Source organism: Bos mutus, chromosome 8 (genome assembly GCF_027580195.1).
Source record: "Bos mutus isolate GX-2022 chromosome 8, NWIPB_WYAK_1.1, whole genome shotgun sequence".
NCBI classification, from domain to species: Eukaryota; Metazoa; Chordata; class Mammalia; order Artiodactyla; family Bovidae; genus Bos; species Bos mutus.
In genome coordinates, this window is record NC_091624.1 from 88940201 (window position 1) to 88955702 (window position 15502).

General features: G+C 42.7%; 1 protein-coding gene across 1 annotated transcript; it reads right to left on the minus strand.

Annotated features, from left to right (window-relative positions):
* Positions 1-14734: 14734 nt before the first annotated feature.
* On the minus strand, positions 14735-15295 carry LOC102280497 (interferon beta-3). The gene has a single exon (XM_005898493.3). It carries the CDS (start codon positions 15293-15295, stop codon positions 14735-14737), a length of 561 nt encoding a protein of 186 aa, XP_005898555.2.
* Between the last annotated feature and the right edge of the window lie 207 nt (positions 15296-15502).

The window sequence follows — 15502 nt, forward strand, 5'->3', positions numbered from 1 at the left end:
CAGTATGGTTTTTCCAGTAGTCATGTATGGATGTGAGAGTTGGACTATAAAGAAAGCTGAGCATTGAAGAATTGATGCTTTTGAACTGTGGTGTTGGTGAAGACTCTTGAGAGTCCCTTAGACTGCAAGGAGATCCAACCAGTCCACCCTAAAGGAGATCAGTCCTGGGTGTTCATTGGAAGGACTGATGTTGAATCTGAAATTCCAATACTTTGGCCACCTGATGCAAAGAGCTGACTCATTTGAAAAGACCCTGATGCTGGGAAAGATTGAGGGCAGGAGAAGAAGGGGGTGACAGAGGATGAGATGGTTGGATGGCATCACCAACTCAGTGGACATGGGTTTGGGTAAGCTCCGGGAGTTGGTGATGGACAGGGAGGCCTGGCGTGCTGCAGTTCATGGGGTCGCAAAGAGTCGGACAAGACTGAGTGACTGAACTGAACTGAAATACAGTCCCATCTCCCTGTTAGGAAATAAAGAATTTGGAGCTTTCTTGATGGCCCAGTGATTAAGAATTTGCCTTGCAATTCAAGGGACACCAATTTGATCACTGGTCCTGGAAGATCCCACATACTGTGGAGGAACTAAGCCCGTGCATCATGACTACAGAAACCCATGCACCCTAGAGCCCATGCTCTGCAACAAGAGTGGTGGAGAAGCCTGTTTGCACCACAACTGGAGAGTAGCCCCCACTCGCCACAACTAGAAAAAGTCCTGAGCAACAACAAAGACCCAGCACAGCCTAAACAATAAGTAAATAAAAATAAATTTGAAAAAAGAAATGAAGAATTACTGAATAATACCATTGTCTGAGCCCATTAAAGTTTTGCAGGTCTTTGAATCTTGCCGCTACTACTTATTCACCACTTAACTACTGAAGTTTGGAGTGTTCAGATCCCTAATCTGCTCTTTTTTGAGCCTATATATTTTTTTTTAATTATTATAAAATGCTGTTTTGAAAAAGATGTGATACATGCAAAGGGCTTTGGAATTACATGATTTTGACCAGGAGGGAAACAGTATTACAACTAGTTAAGGATCACAGTATATTTTAGAGCCCCTGCAAACCTTGTTACTATATGATCGGACCTGGGGAAAAGCCCATAAAAATATGTTTTTCTCCTATTTTGGCTGTTGATGGTGGGCAAGATCTCTGATAGGTCGTTCTCTACTGGAGGCAAGATGTGTTTCACACACAGCCAGGTAGGTGACTACTTACTGTCACAGCCAGGTGCATTTGGACAATGGGTTCCATAGGGGATATCTTCTCCAAGTTGATCAGTGACAAGTTTATTAAGATCAACAAATCAGAATTGTAAACTGTTCTCCCACTGCTTCCCTCCCCTATGGTTTTCTCTGAATTGTTACCATTTATCACTTTCAGCCAATCAAAAGAAAAAAAGAATAAGAACAAAAAGTCAGGAGTTCTTAAGACTTCTTGATGAAAAATGTGTCATTGATGAGTGAGATGATGTCTCCTTGGAAGTTATTATGGCTTAATAGTCCATCATCCTTGCTCAGAACCTTCGAAAGCCTTTTTGGTTCCATCTCAGTGTTTCCTAGGGCTTCATAGCTGGCAATAGTGGAAAAGAACCCATCTGCCAATGCAAGAGATGTAAGAGATGCAGGTTTGATCCCTGGGTTGGCAAGATCCCCTGGAGGAGGGCATGAAAATCCACTCCATATCCTTGCCTGGAGAATCTCCATGGACAGAGGAGCCTGGCGGGCCACAGTCCATGGGCTTGCAAAGAGTCGGACACAACTGAAGCGACTTAGCACGCACACATGCACGGTGTTTCCCAATCACTCAGCCTGTGGGCTGCCTGTGTTTTTCTATTCCCAGGTGATGATCAGAGAGGGAAACAAGACAGAAAAGGGAAGAGAGGCTCATTAGAAACTGGTAACAGCTCCCTGTGACACGACATCTAAAAATGGAATGCTGTCTCTGTCATCTTTTTCACTGTGGCATTTATTTGGCTGTGCTGTCAGGGAATGGGGAGTGAGAGTCAGCCTGAAAGTCCCATGTGGGGCACCAAACCTACAGTAGTTTCCAGTGGGAGGCTGGGTTCATGCAACGATGTCTGTGAAATTGTATGATGAAAGGCAGAGAGTCAGAATAAAACAAGTCCAGCTCAATTTTTCTTTCTAAAAATACATTTGAGATTGTCATGGCTTCATACTAAGTTCTGTCTTAGTGGCCAACCAACCATGCTGTTGATTTTACTGACATAGAAGAGAGTAATTGAGCTATCTGGGACTTTATGCAAATTTTATGAAATTCTATTTTGCCGTAAAGGTGGTGGTGCTTTGTAATAAAGGCTCCCATGCTTTAGCAAGGGAAGACAGATGGTAACAGTCAGTAAAGAAAAAAAAAAAATCTTCCATCTTTAAGCTCTTATTTGTGCTTAACAAGTGCCACACAAACAGTGATGCAGAATGCAATAGTACACCACACCCACTTCACACCTGCCTCCCCAGGACTGACCCTGGGGTAAAACCAAAGTGATCAGATGAAGCAGCTTAAAAATGGAAACTTCTTTGTTGATCATCACAGAAAATATTATAATGTAGCTCAGAAAGGCTGAGCTTACTCTTGGCTTAATAAATCCAGGGTTATTAGCCCTAAGAAATAAGAACAAAGTTAAGTACATAGAAAATACCTTTCATGCAGGACACATTTATCATTTCAGGGGTAGGGTGTACAGTAGGAAATCAATCCATGGGATTCAACTATGTTGGATTTTAGGAGGGTTCAAGTTGCAGACCGAGGTGAAGAAGCTAGTATTGAATGTTATGCCCCTCCCTACGTGTGGTTCCCCTTCCTCAACAGTTGCTAAGATTCACACAGAGCCCAATTGGTCTGAGGCCCATTCCTCAAATATATTCTGGTCTTTTAAATTATAAAGTTTACAGCATATATGATGGAAGGGATGATATTAACAGCCTTTGAAGATTTTTATGGCATTTTAGTTGACCATTTTTCCTCTTGGCTTCCTAGCAGCATTTTAAGGAAAGTTGAAGTTGTCTGTGCCCCTGTCTATTGCAGCTAGAGGAAGCTGAGGTGGGTGGCGCCTCTTTCAAAGGCAAGATCCAATAGAAAAATTGATAAACTTCCTTCTGCCCCACACAAAGAAGTACCTAAGAGAGTAGGGGAGAAGACACAGAGGTACTTTATCTTCTGTATTATGTGTTGATATGTATCCCTATGGCTCAGATGGTAAAGAATCTGCCTGCAATACGGGAAACCCAGGTTTGATCCCTGGGTCAGGAAGATCCCTTGGAGAAGGAAATGGCAACCCACCAGTACTCTTGCCTGGAGAACTCCATGGACAGAAGAACCTGGCAGGCTAATGCACATGGGTTTGCAAAGTGTCAGACACAACTGAGTGACTGGCACTTTCGCTTTCCCCTAAATTTAAATGTTGAAATCTTAACCCTCAATACCTGAGAAGGTGAACTTATTTGGAAATAGAGTCATTGAGGATGTAAATAGTTAAGTTGAAATGAAGTCATTTACTAGACTAGGGTGGGACCCCTAATCCAATAAGACTGATGTCCTTATAAAAAGTGAAAATTTAAATACAGACATGCACACAGAGGGAACAGCAGAGAGAGATAAAGGCAGAGATCAGGATGATGCAGCAGAAACTCAGGAATGCCAGAGATTCCAACAAACCACCAGAAGTTAGGAGAGAGGCATGGGGCTAAGATTCTCCTTAACAGCCCTAAACCAACACCTTGATTTTGAACTTCAAGCCTTCAAACTGAGACAGTATATTTCTGTAATTCTAAGCTACCCAACGTGCAGTACTTTGTTATGGCAGCCTTAGCAAATGAATACAACCTGCCACCAAACTCTGAATTTCACCAGGGTTAAGAGAATGTCATCTGTAGGTGAGAAAGGAGACATTAAATAGAACTATCATAGCCTTGTTGGATAAGCTAAAGAGCAGACAACATGTCCTATACCATCAGCTGAAGGCTTGGCAAAACCTTCCAGTGAATAGGAAAGCCTTCTCAGTGCTCCTAAGAACAGCAGTTGAAATGCAATCAGACGGGAACAACACTTTTTTTTTTCTTGGCTGCACTGCACGGCATGTGGGACCTTAGTTCCCTGACCAAGGATTGAACCTGCACCTCTTGCATAAGAAGTGTGGAGTCTTAGCCACTGGACCACCAGGGAAGTCCCTACTCTGTGTTGTATAGAGATAGCTTTATACCCAGTACGTATATAGAGGATGGTGATCTTTAGGTGGCTCCCTGTGTCTAGCCGGTCATGCACAGTTCCGGCTTTAGAGATCCCTCACTAACTTTGTGGTGAGCTGAGAAGAGGTTCTAGGGTCATGAAAGTAAAAGTGAAAGTGAAGTCAGTCAGTCGTGTCCAACCCTTTGTGACCCTGTGGACTGTAGCCTACCAGGCTCCTCCGTCCATGGGATTTTCCAGGCAAGAGTACTGGAGTGGGTTGCTGTTTCCTTCTCCAGGGGATATTCCTGACCCAGGGATCGAACTCAGGTCTCCCACATTGTAGGCAGATGCTTTACAGTCTGAGCCACCAGGGAAGTGATTCTAGGGTTACAGGGGTGTTTTATTAATAACACCAACTGTTGCTTCTCAGTCTGATTGAGAATTATAATTTCAGTCATTTCAAAGATTAATCCCTGTGATGCTGGCAACATTGGAGTGAAGTTGTGAATATGAAAAGAGCATATTAAGGCTGACAGGATTCTATAAAAAAAAATTTCCATCATAGGTGTCTATAAACTGACCCTTTCTCAGTCCTAGTTCAGCTACCATCTCCCCATGCTGAGACCCTCAGTAGCCTCTCGGCTTCCAGCCCCAACCTGCTCTAATCCACCCCTTCCAGCCATGACCAGAGTCTCCTGTCATAAAAAGTTCTGACCAGGTCACTCCTCTCTTAAATACTCGACTCTCCAGGCCCTCAGCATCTACACCAATTTGAATTCCAGCTTCAGTTCCTTCTCACTCTTACCCAATTCCTGTCCTTCGTGACATTCCCTGAACAGGTCACTTGTTTCATGATCCTTCTTTTGTTCAGGTTGCTCTTTTCTGAAATGTTCTCTCACCCATCCTTTTTATTTTTAAATGCTACCATGTCTTCAAATCTAAGTTTGAACAGTTTCTCTGTGAATGCTGCTCAAGTCCTGTCAGACAGAATACATCTTGGCTTCTATAAGAAACTGTTCATTATGTTAAAATGACATTTATCATCATGCTATCCTTTTTAGTCATATAATTACCTGTTTCTTTCCTTGAAAATGAGCTTCTTGAGGATAGTGCCTGTACCTTGTTTGTGGATGTAAGCCCAGTGCTTAGCAGTGTCTGCTGTGGTGAGGTTGTCGGAAGTCTTCTAAGTCACTGACTTGATTAGTGTGTAAACAGCAGCTCACACCGGACACACAAGGAAAAGGTCAGCCAGGTAAGCACCTCTCCTCACTTCTAAGGATGGGCAGACCTGCCTGCAGAACTTCATGAAAATTAGAGTGAAGCAATGTATAGATGGGGTTACTTCCAAAAGCAGGGGAGATTGATGAGGGAGTGGGTGGGTTTCTGGTTTCTTTTCCAGCCCCCTATTTCAAGGCTCAGATAAGAAACACTTAAGAAGGTTCACCTGGCTTCAGGTGTGGCTGAAACAATATATTCAGGAAGGTGTCATCATCTATCTCTCCCTTCTGCTCTCCTCTGAGTTGGTTTTCTTCCTCAGCGTTTCTTCCAATGTGGGACATGTCAGACTCACCAGAGAAGGGCACCATCTAAAGCTGTGCAGAATGTAAGTTGTGCAGCCAGAAGTGGCAGTCCTGGTCCCAAGCTTACACTGAACCAGGCACCCGCTGCCATAGACAGAGGCTCCTTCTTCCTCAGCATTCCAGCCGGAGTTCTCCTTGTCACTCTCATGCCCTCAGCTTGTGTCACTTAGCTCCTCCTCACCAGTCACTGTGGCCATGATGATGCCTGTGCTCTCAGCGCCCCAGCCTGGGTCAGAGGCCCATTCACACAGCTGGGCATGGCCCCTACCCGCACCTGTCAGTGGTGGTCCTAGATGCCAGGTGGGCCATAACAGATGTCCAGTGTAATAGCTGAGCACAGTTCAGGTCATCACAGGAGATTGACAAAGCCTGGCTCTTCTTCCTATTCACCCTTTCCTACAGTCTTCTACCCATCTCTTTTCTTGACATTTCAAAATTTGTAAAACAATTAGTCTTGTTTCTTAAGACCTCTTTGCAGAGGCCACTTACAGAATGTTGAAAGCTGGAATTTTAGGAGTGTCTTATTTATACTTTGTAATCAGAGATGCTGAATGTTCTTTTCCAGTATCTGTACATATGACTTTGGTAAAAATGACATTCATTTATTATCCCAAAGGACTTGCCTTTTGTGTGAGATTTGGGGAAGGCTGCTCCTTAAACTCACTTAATTTTATGTGAGAAATTTCTACAATCTGGGGGACTTCCCTGGCAGTCCAGAGGTTAAGACTTCACCTTCTAAGCAGAGGGTGCAGGCTCAATCCCTGGTTGGGGACCTAAGATCCCAAATGCCTCACAGCCAAACAGCTCAAACGTAAAGCAGAAGCAGTATTGTAGCGAATTCAGCAAAGACTTTAAAATTGGCCCACATCCAAAAAATCTTTTACAAAAGGGAAATTTCTACCATTTTTATTCATGTGTAATTAAGTTAAACACTGGGCACCTTCCACAGGCTAGGCCATGTGCTAAACTAAATCATACATCCTGGACATTTATTCCTCAAAAGTTTGAGATATGACTATCCCCTATTTGCATAACTTGCCCAAGATGATACAGCTAGAAAGTATCAGAACCCTCATTAGCTCTCAAGTCTATAAAACCTGTGCATTTTTCACTAAAATAAGCTTTTTTTGAATATTTGGATTTTTAAATTCACAGATTGCCACTTCATTATTTTCTGGATTAGTAAATCATTTTCTGCTTTGAAAACTATTTACCTCTGGGTTTTCCTTAAAAAAAAAAAAAAGAAGAAGAAAGAGAAGGAGCCAAGTTAAAAGGTAAAAGGAAAGAGAAACTTTGTTGTGTATTTCCATTAAACAATAGGGCACGGGCCATTTTTCTTACACATGCCTATGAGATAACGAAAGCCACTGGTATGAGACTTGAAAAGGAAACTGCATGCGGAGCCTTCTTGCTACAACAAGAATTAAACCATAGTGGTTGAGAGAAGGAAATGCAGCCTCACCAAGGAAAACTGTGACTCACCCTTCAGACAGCTGCCTCCAAACACCTGAAGAGAAAATATTCTCTGTAGACGCTGGTGAAGAGCGGATGGGAATTTCCTGCTAATCTCCATAGAGCAAGGGAGAGAAAGTCCTTTTCTGAATGGGTGGGGCTGGAAGGGAGCCAAACTTCTTGAGAGCAGGGAGCAGCCCTTCTGCAGAAGGTCCTGATAAGCCCTTAGAGCAAAGCCAGGAGCTGGAGCCCCTGGACCATAGAACTCCTTGTACTCTCTTTAAACCACAAGATCAGTGCTATGATGTTGCATAAATGTTAACAGTTTGACCAATTTGACAGATAGCTCCCAGGTGGTTCAGTGGTAAAAGAATCTACCTGCCAATGCAGAAGACACAGGTTTGATCTCTGGGTTGGGAAGATTTCCTGAAGGAGGAAATGGCAACCCACTCCAGTATTCTTGCCTGGGAAATCCCATGGACAAAGGAGACTGGTGGGCTACAGTCCATCGGGTCGCAAAGAAGGACGTGACTGAGCACACACACACACACACAGATGATTACAGGGAGCTGAAAACATGGTTTCTGGTTCCAAATATATCTCTCTTCTTACCAACTATAGACTTGGGTAAGTTACTTAATCTTACTGAGTCTTGGTTTTCTTATATGCAGAAAGAAGACAGTAATACTTTCCTCTATGGTTCTCAGCAGCATTAAGTAATATGGTATACATTTATAACACATTTAGCAGAGTCCCTTGCAGAACAAATGTCCTTAAGAAATGTAGTTGTTATTGCTGTGTTTGCGTTATGCTATTATAGCAGATATTCACATATTATAAAGACAAATATAGTTACCTTGATGATTCCTCAAAAATTGAATATGGAATTACCATATGATCTAGCAATTCCACTTCTGGTTAAACTTGTGTTTTTATGTAAATTACCCCCAGCCACTTAGCTACTGAGGTCTAAAAGATCACTAATGCAATAAATTCAGGTTATCATACTCAAAGATTTAGAAAAAATACAAGTGCCTGAGGCTCAAATAGATATTTTCTCACTCACATTTATAGCATCATTAATCAAAATAACCAAAAGTTGGAAGCAACTCAAAGGTCCATCAGTGAAGGAATGAATAAACAAAATGAGATATATACTTACAATGGAATATTGTTCATCCATTAAAATGAAGGAAATTTTGATACATGCTACAACATAGCTGAAACTTGAAGACATTATAAGTGAATAAGTCAGTCACAAATGAAATAAAGACTACGAGTCCACTTAGATAGGGTACCTAGAGGGTCCAAATTCATTGTTGTTATTTAGTTGCTAGGTCGTGTCCAGTTCTTTTTCAATCCCTTGGAATGTAACCTGCCAGGCTCCTCTAGCCAAGGGATTTCCCAGGCAAGAACACTGGAGTGAGTTGCCGTTTCCTTCTCCAGGGGATCATCCCAACCCAGACATTGAATCACGTCTCCTGCATTGCAGGTGGATGGGCTACCTGGGAAGCCCCATTCGAATTCATAGAGATAGAAAACAAAGTGGTGATTGCCATGGTCGGGAGGAGGGGAAATAGAGAACTAGTGTTTCATGGGTATAGAGTCTCAGCTGGGAAAGATAAAAAAAACTCTGAAGTTGTGCGGTGATGGTTACACAACAGTGGAAATGTGTTTAGTGCTATAAAACTGTACACTTAGAAATGGTTAAAACGGTAGATTTTATATTGTGTATATTGTACCACAATAAAAGACAAAAATAGTTTGGTCTTTGTTTTCTGCAGCTTGAAATGCAGTTGGTGCAGGTGTGTGACGTAGAAAGTGCTCTGGGCTTTTTTCCAGAGTTTTAGTAGGAGAGGATCAACTTCTTGGGCAACCTTTTAAAATATGACAGACTATTGCAATGTGACATAAAAACCTCTTACAATCTAACTGCTGACAATGTTGAACTTAGACTGTAAGGGCCTATTGAGGCTTCTCTGGAGGCTCAGTGATAAAGAATCCACCTGCCAATAGAGGAGATATGTGTTCAATCCCTGGGTTGGGAAGATCCCTTGGTGAAGGAAATGGCAACCCACTCCAGTATTCTTGCCTAGGAAATCCCATGGACAGACGAGCCTGGCAGGCTACAGTCCATAGGGTCACAAAGGAGCCGGATATGACTTAGTGATGAAACACACATCACAAGGGCCTATTGATTTAATCTTATCTTGGAATCTTATTAAGAGATATTAGGCCATCAAACAATGTATACTTATTCTGAAAAAGGGACACGAGATACTGTGGCTTCATTTTATATTTCTTCCTTCTTATCTGTTTTTAAGAACTTTAATGAAGCATAATTGATATCCAATAAACTGCATATTTAAAGTGAACATTTGGTTTTGACGCACATGTATACTCCTGAAATCATGAACACCAACACAGAGAACATATTCACATCCTTCCACAAGTTTCCTCATGTCTGTTTGTAATTCCTACCTCCATCTGGTTCCATGGTCCCACCACACCCATCCTCAGGTAACCACTGATCTGCTTTTTGTCATTATAGCTTTCCTTTCTAGAACTTTGTATGAATGGGACAATACAGAATGTATTCTTTGTCTGTCTTATACTCAGCATAATTTTGAGATTTATCCATGCTATTGTGTGTATCAAAGATACATCCCTTTTTATTGCTGAGTATTATCTGGATATACTACAGTAATTTCTTTAATCATTCATTTGTGACGGGCATTTGAGTTGTTTCTAATTTGGAGATATTAGAAGTGAAGTTCCTACAAACATTCATATACAAGTGTATGTATAGAAAGATGCTTTCCTTTCTCTTTGGTAAATGACTGAGTGGAATGGCTGGGTCATATAGTAGGTGTATATTTACCTTTTTAAGAAACTATAGAATAGTTTTCCAAAGTGATTCTGCCATGTTTTACTTCTACCAGCAGTGTGATGAGAGTTCCAGTTCTTCTATATCCTTGCCAATGATTGATAAAGTCAGTATTTAACTTTAGCCTTCTGATAAGTGTTCAGTGATGTCTCATTGTGGCTTTTTTTTTTTTCATTGTGGCTTTAATTTGCATTTCCTTAATGACTAATGATGTTGATCGATTATCTTTTTCTGTCCTATTAGCCAACTTATTGGGTTGACCCAAAAGTTCATTCAGGTCTTTCCATAAGATGTTATAGAAAAACCCAAACAAACGTTTTGGCCAACCCAGTATCTTCTTTGGTGACATGTATTCAAGTCTTTATCCATCCTTTATTGGGTTGTTTTACTGTTTCTGAAATTTGAGAGTTCTTTATCCATTGAAAAATCCTTTACCATGTATGTGTCTTAAAAATATGTCCCCCAGTCTGTCATAGATCTTTTCATTTCCTTAAGAAGGAAGGAAACTTTTGAAGGGAGCTCTATTTTTCCTTATTCCCAGGCTAATAATGAAGTTTGAGTTTCCTAGGAACATGCTACACAGGGAATTATAAACCAAAGCAGAAATTTTGAAACAGAATGCCAACTGAAGCCAAATTTACTAATAATTGTTTGATGGGAACAAGTTTCTGGAGTATTATCCATCAAGTCAATTAACAAGGTAAGTGATTAACTTGGTCCTGCTAAATTAAGAGAGTATATTTCTGTGCTGGCAATTCTAGTCCAATGTCAAAGTTTAATTATTTTAAACTAACTAGTCTAAGAGATTTTAGACAATTAAACTGAGGTTCATAAAGCAACAATCTATGTTAAGAAAAAAGGATAAATTCATAAACTGTTACTTTTTCAAGCTCAGTAAGCATCAGTGCAACAGATTTAGAGAAAATGTTTGCAATTAGCAAGACCTGATTCTGGGTGCCCTCCACCTCCCAGCTGCACTGCCAGCTTCTGGCTCTCTGTGTATGTCTCAGACCAGTCAAAACAGAAGTCAGTAGCAGTGAGGGCCTTGCCTATGGCTGGACAGACCTCAAGTGTGTCACTTGTAGAACTGCACCGGGATGGCTAGTGGAAATTCCGCAGGAAGGGTGGTGGCTACGGTCGGTCCTCATGTAATCAAATGGGTTCCTGTGTAATCGAAAACCATTTCACACTCATTATCTGATCTAAACCACCCACACACACAGCATGAAGCAGGCTTTCATGTTTCCTCGTACTTGTTTGCTATTCATTTATCTCTTTGGTGTAGCATTCATTCAAATATATCACCCATTTTTATTGGGTTATTTTCTCATTGTTGAGTTGTGAGAGTATTTTAAATATATTTTGGATACAAGTCCTTCATCAGATATGTGATTTGTAAATACTGTCTCCCAGGTTGCGGCATGCTCTTTTCATTTTCTTAAGAGCACTTTATGAACAAGTCCCTGCATCAGATACATCTGGGACCTAAAAGTGCCTGCTGCTGCTGCTAAGTCGCTTCAGTCGTGTCCGACTCTGTGCGACCCCATAGACGGCAGCCCACCAGGCTCCCCCATCCCTGGGATTCTCCAGGCAAGAACACTGGAGTGGCACCCAAAATTCCTAAACACCAGCTTTGTTAAGTGCAAAAACTACCATACAAATGTACACTGATATTACGCCCGTATCTACGTGTCCATTTGGTTAGGCAATATTTAAGTACTTACGTTAACTGAGATGTTTGCCAGGGCCTCCTAACTGCTTGACCCCTTAATCCATGTCTTCTGCATGATTTCCTTGGGAGGTAGAGGAGTGGGAGTGGGAAGCGGCTCGGCCTTCTGTCCCCACTGATTTGGTTTGTGTACAGATGTCTAGACACCCTCTGCTTGCTTGCCATAAGATTTTACCCCTGAACATGTGAGGCCTTTGTGTGGGCAGACTTCTCCACTGAGGTTCTGAAGAAGATGGAGGTGATGATTTCATCACATCAACGCACATGATTTCAGGTTGCCTGTGAGGCAACTTTATTTACCCTCGCTAGAAATTTTTCACTGCTGGCTTATTCCAGTGAGCATCACAGCTCCAAGCGTTTCTCTCTCTTTCCTCCTCAAAACAGATGCCCCAAAACATGCAATGTATTGCAATATCTTTTGTGTTGCCATAGGCACCACTTTGTTTTGCAAGAGGCCCATTTCGTATTTTTTCCCAAGAACCAACACTTTCCTAGTGAGGTTTTCTGGTACCAGCTAAAATAATTACTTCCCTCCTAATATGTAGCGGTCTATGAAGACATGCTGCCTTATATGTGGCATAGCTGTTTAGCACAGGCAAATACAAATGCAGTTTGGGGTTAGCCTCCCTGATTCTTATTAGAATTAATATTAATTTATCATTTATCCTCTACGATGATAAAGATACTGTTAAAAAAAACTTCTTTTGGCTGCACTGGGTCTTTGTTGCTCCACACGGTCTCTTCATTGTGGGGAGAGGACTTCTCTCCTTGCTGCGCACAGGCTGTAGAGCTCCTGGGCTCGGTAATTGCAGCACACAGGCTTAGCTGTCCCACAACATGCTGGATCTTAGTTTCCCAACCCAGGATAGAAAGTCTGTCCCCTGCACTGGAAGGCAGATTCTTTTTTTTTACTTTTTATTTTGTATTGGGGTATAGCCAATTAAGAATGTTGTGATAATTTCTGTATACAGCAAAGGGGCTCAGCCATACATGTATATGCATCCATTTCCCCCAAGCTCCCCTCCCATCCAGACCACCACATAACATTGAGCAGAGTTCACTGTGCTATACAGTAGGTTGGAAGGCAGACTGTTAACCAATGGAGCACCAGGGAAGTCTCATGGACATACTCTCGATATTCTGGATGGACCAGCATGCTCAGCTGTGGCACAGTTAATTCTGCAGAAGAAGCCTCTCCTCTATCGGCTGGTCCCCTGCACACACCCAGAGCAGACCTTTCCAAGGCTGCCCAAGCCTCTGGCTTTCTCAGTCGATTTAGCCGTTCGGCCCAGGAGAACTTTGGCATCCTCTTGACTGCTCTAGACAGCCCTATCACGCGGCATTTTGAGGTCCGGACTTGTTTTTAACTCCTAGAAGAAAGGAAACATGGGTGCAGAAGGGCTTTTGGCAGAGCTGAGCTGTGGAGTCGCAGACTGTGAGGAGCTGGAGGGGGAGGGAAAGTTTATAGACCCCAACAACAGACGCGCTTCTTGGTCCCACAGCTGGTGTCTTACCCAACTTACGTCAGAAGGGGGAGCTCCGAGTTCATTGTCTGCACAGTAACTTGCCTAACATTTCTTTTCAAAGCTGAATCCCTTAAAGGCAAGGCAGACTCCTAGGCATTTACTCCAGGAGAAAATGCTCAGCACAATGCATGGATGGAGGCAGCTAATGACAGGAACAGTCACCAATTCAGGTTCTCGAAGGGTTCAGTACAAAGACAGTGTCCCAGCCATGCTGGCCAGGCGCCCCAGGAGCTCATAGGGAAACTGTATTTTCCCAGGGTAAGCCCTAGGATAAGTGAGCGCCCCCTCTTCCCTCCTGAACTTCCCTTTCTTCCCTGCTTTCTGGTTTTTCCTTTGGCCTGAAACCACTACATCTGTTACACCTGTCTTGGATTTGGCTTTAGAGAGAATGTGGTTTCAGAGTTGCAGAGCAGCAGGAAAAGCAGATAGGATAGTCCTGTATGAACAAGGAAGGGGGCACGAGGAGCAGACTCGCTTTTCTGGGGGGAAAAATGAGGGAAAAAAAACTAGTTAGATGGCGGGGTATCAAGCAGAGTCTTTTTTCCCTCTGGCCTCTATGCCCCGGAAGCAGACAGAGACCCCAGCTCTCCTAAGACAACCATACACTTTGGCTGTTTCATGAAGAGTGCAATAAAGGGACTGCTACTTAACAGTTTCACGGAAGTGCCAGGGAACTTCTCACCCGTGGGCATGGCTGGGGGGTGGGGAGGGACATAAATGTTTTAAAATCCTATGGATGGGGGATGTGGAAAGGAAAGCAGGACACCCCACAGAGAATAGGGATGAATTAAGGGCAAACACAAGAGTTGAAATATTCCTCCAGTTACCCTGACAGCCAGGCAAATTCTACATTGAGGGCCAAAGAACCTGGGGCAGAGTGCAGAAAGTAGGCGCCCCTGCTTCTAAGGCCACAGTCATCTGCTTGTGTCTACATTTTAATACTGTAGAGGCTCAGGCCACAATTCTCCTCCTAAAATCACTTCCCTTACCATCTTTTACCTTGTATATTCCACATGACTTCCTTTCATTTTAAATTCATTGAGGGCAGGGGCCACAAACTCTACAACTCGGCAGGCTCATTCTATAAAGAATGTCTCCTACGTGCTCTGCAATTTTAGTAATGTGTTGTCACATAAATCAAGTTGACATTAAAACTGCCACGTTGACTTTCGTTTCATAAATAATTTATTTCTCATATAAAAGTTTAAATAAATAAATAAAGCATAAATCAATTTAAAAATAGCTTAGTCTTTAACTGTCCATTGAAATCCAGTGCATTGCATTGTTAGTTACTTTAATTTAAAGCTTCTGCTGGCTGAAGAGTCTCACCTCAAAGTCACATTGTCCATACCCAGAGCTACAGGTGGGAGATGTTCAGTCACGGAGGTAACCTGTTAGTCTCGTCAGGAAAGAAAAATTCCTGAGTATTTGCACTCGCACGACTGTCCAGGCACACCTGTTGTACTCCTTGGACTTCAGGTACTGCACGAGGTTGAAGTAATATTTCCTCAGGTGAAGAACAGTCGTGTCTCCCATAGTGGAGTTTTGCTTCTGCATTATTTCCTTCTGGATTGGCTGCAGACGATTCATCTGCCCATAGAGTTCCACAAGGAGGTCCTCAATGATGGTCTCAGACCAGCCAGTGCTGGAGAAGTCTCTGGTGAGAATATTGAAGATCTGCTGGAGCATCTCATAGATGACCAATATGGCATCTTCCTTCCGGAACTGCTGTGCTTGGTTCATCTCCTCAGGGACCTGGAAGTCCATCCTGGCCTCGAGGCAATGTTGAGGCGTTGAAGGTAACTGCCCCAGGAGTTTCTGACACACCTCAGCGCTCCGCCTTTGCTGGAATCGGAGCAAGCTGTAGCTCCTGGAAAGAGCTGTGGTGGAGAAACACAGCAGGAGAACCATCGGGAGGAGGCACCGGTAGGTCATGATGAAAACAGGCACAGGGCTGCCCGTTCTGCTAGTAGATGCTGACGCTGAGTCTTCAAGGGCTTGCAGAGTGAATGGCCTTCCTCCTTGAGTGTGGGCTACTTATATAGGATGGCCCTCGGAGAGGAATTTCCCACTTTCAGTTCTCCCTTTCAGTTTTCCTTTGTCATTTAAATTATTAGTTGCCTCTAAAACTCTTTTTCTTTA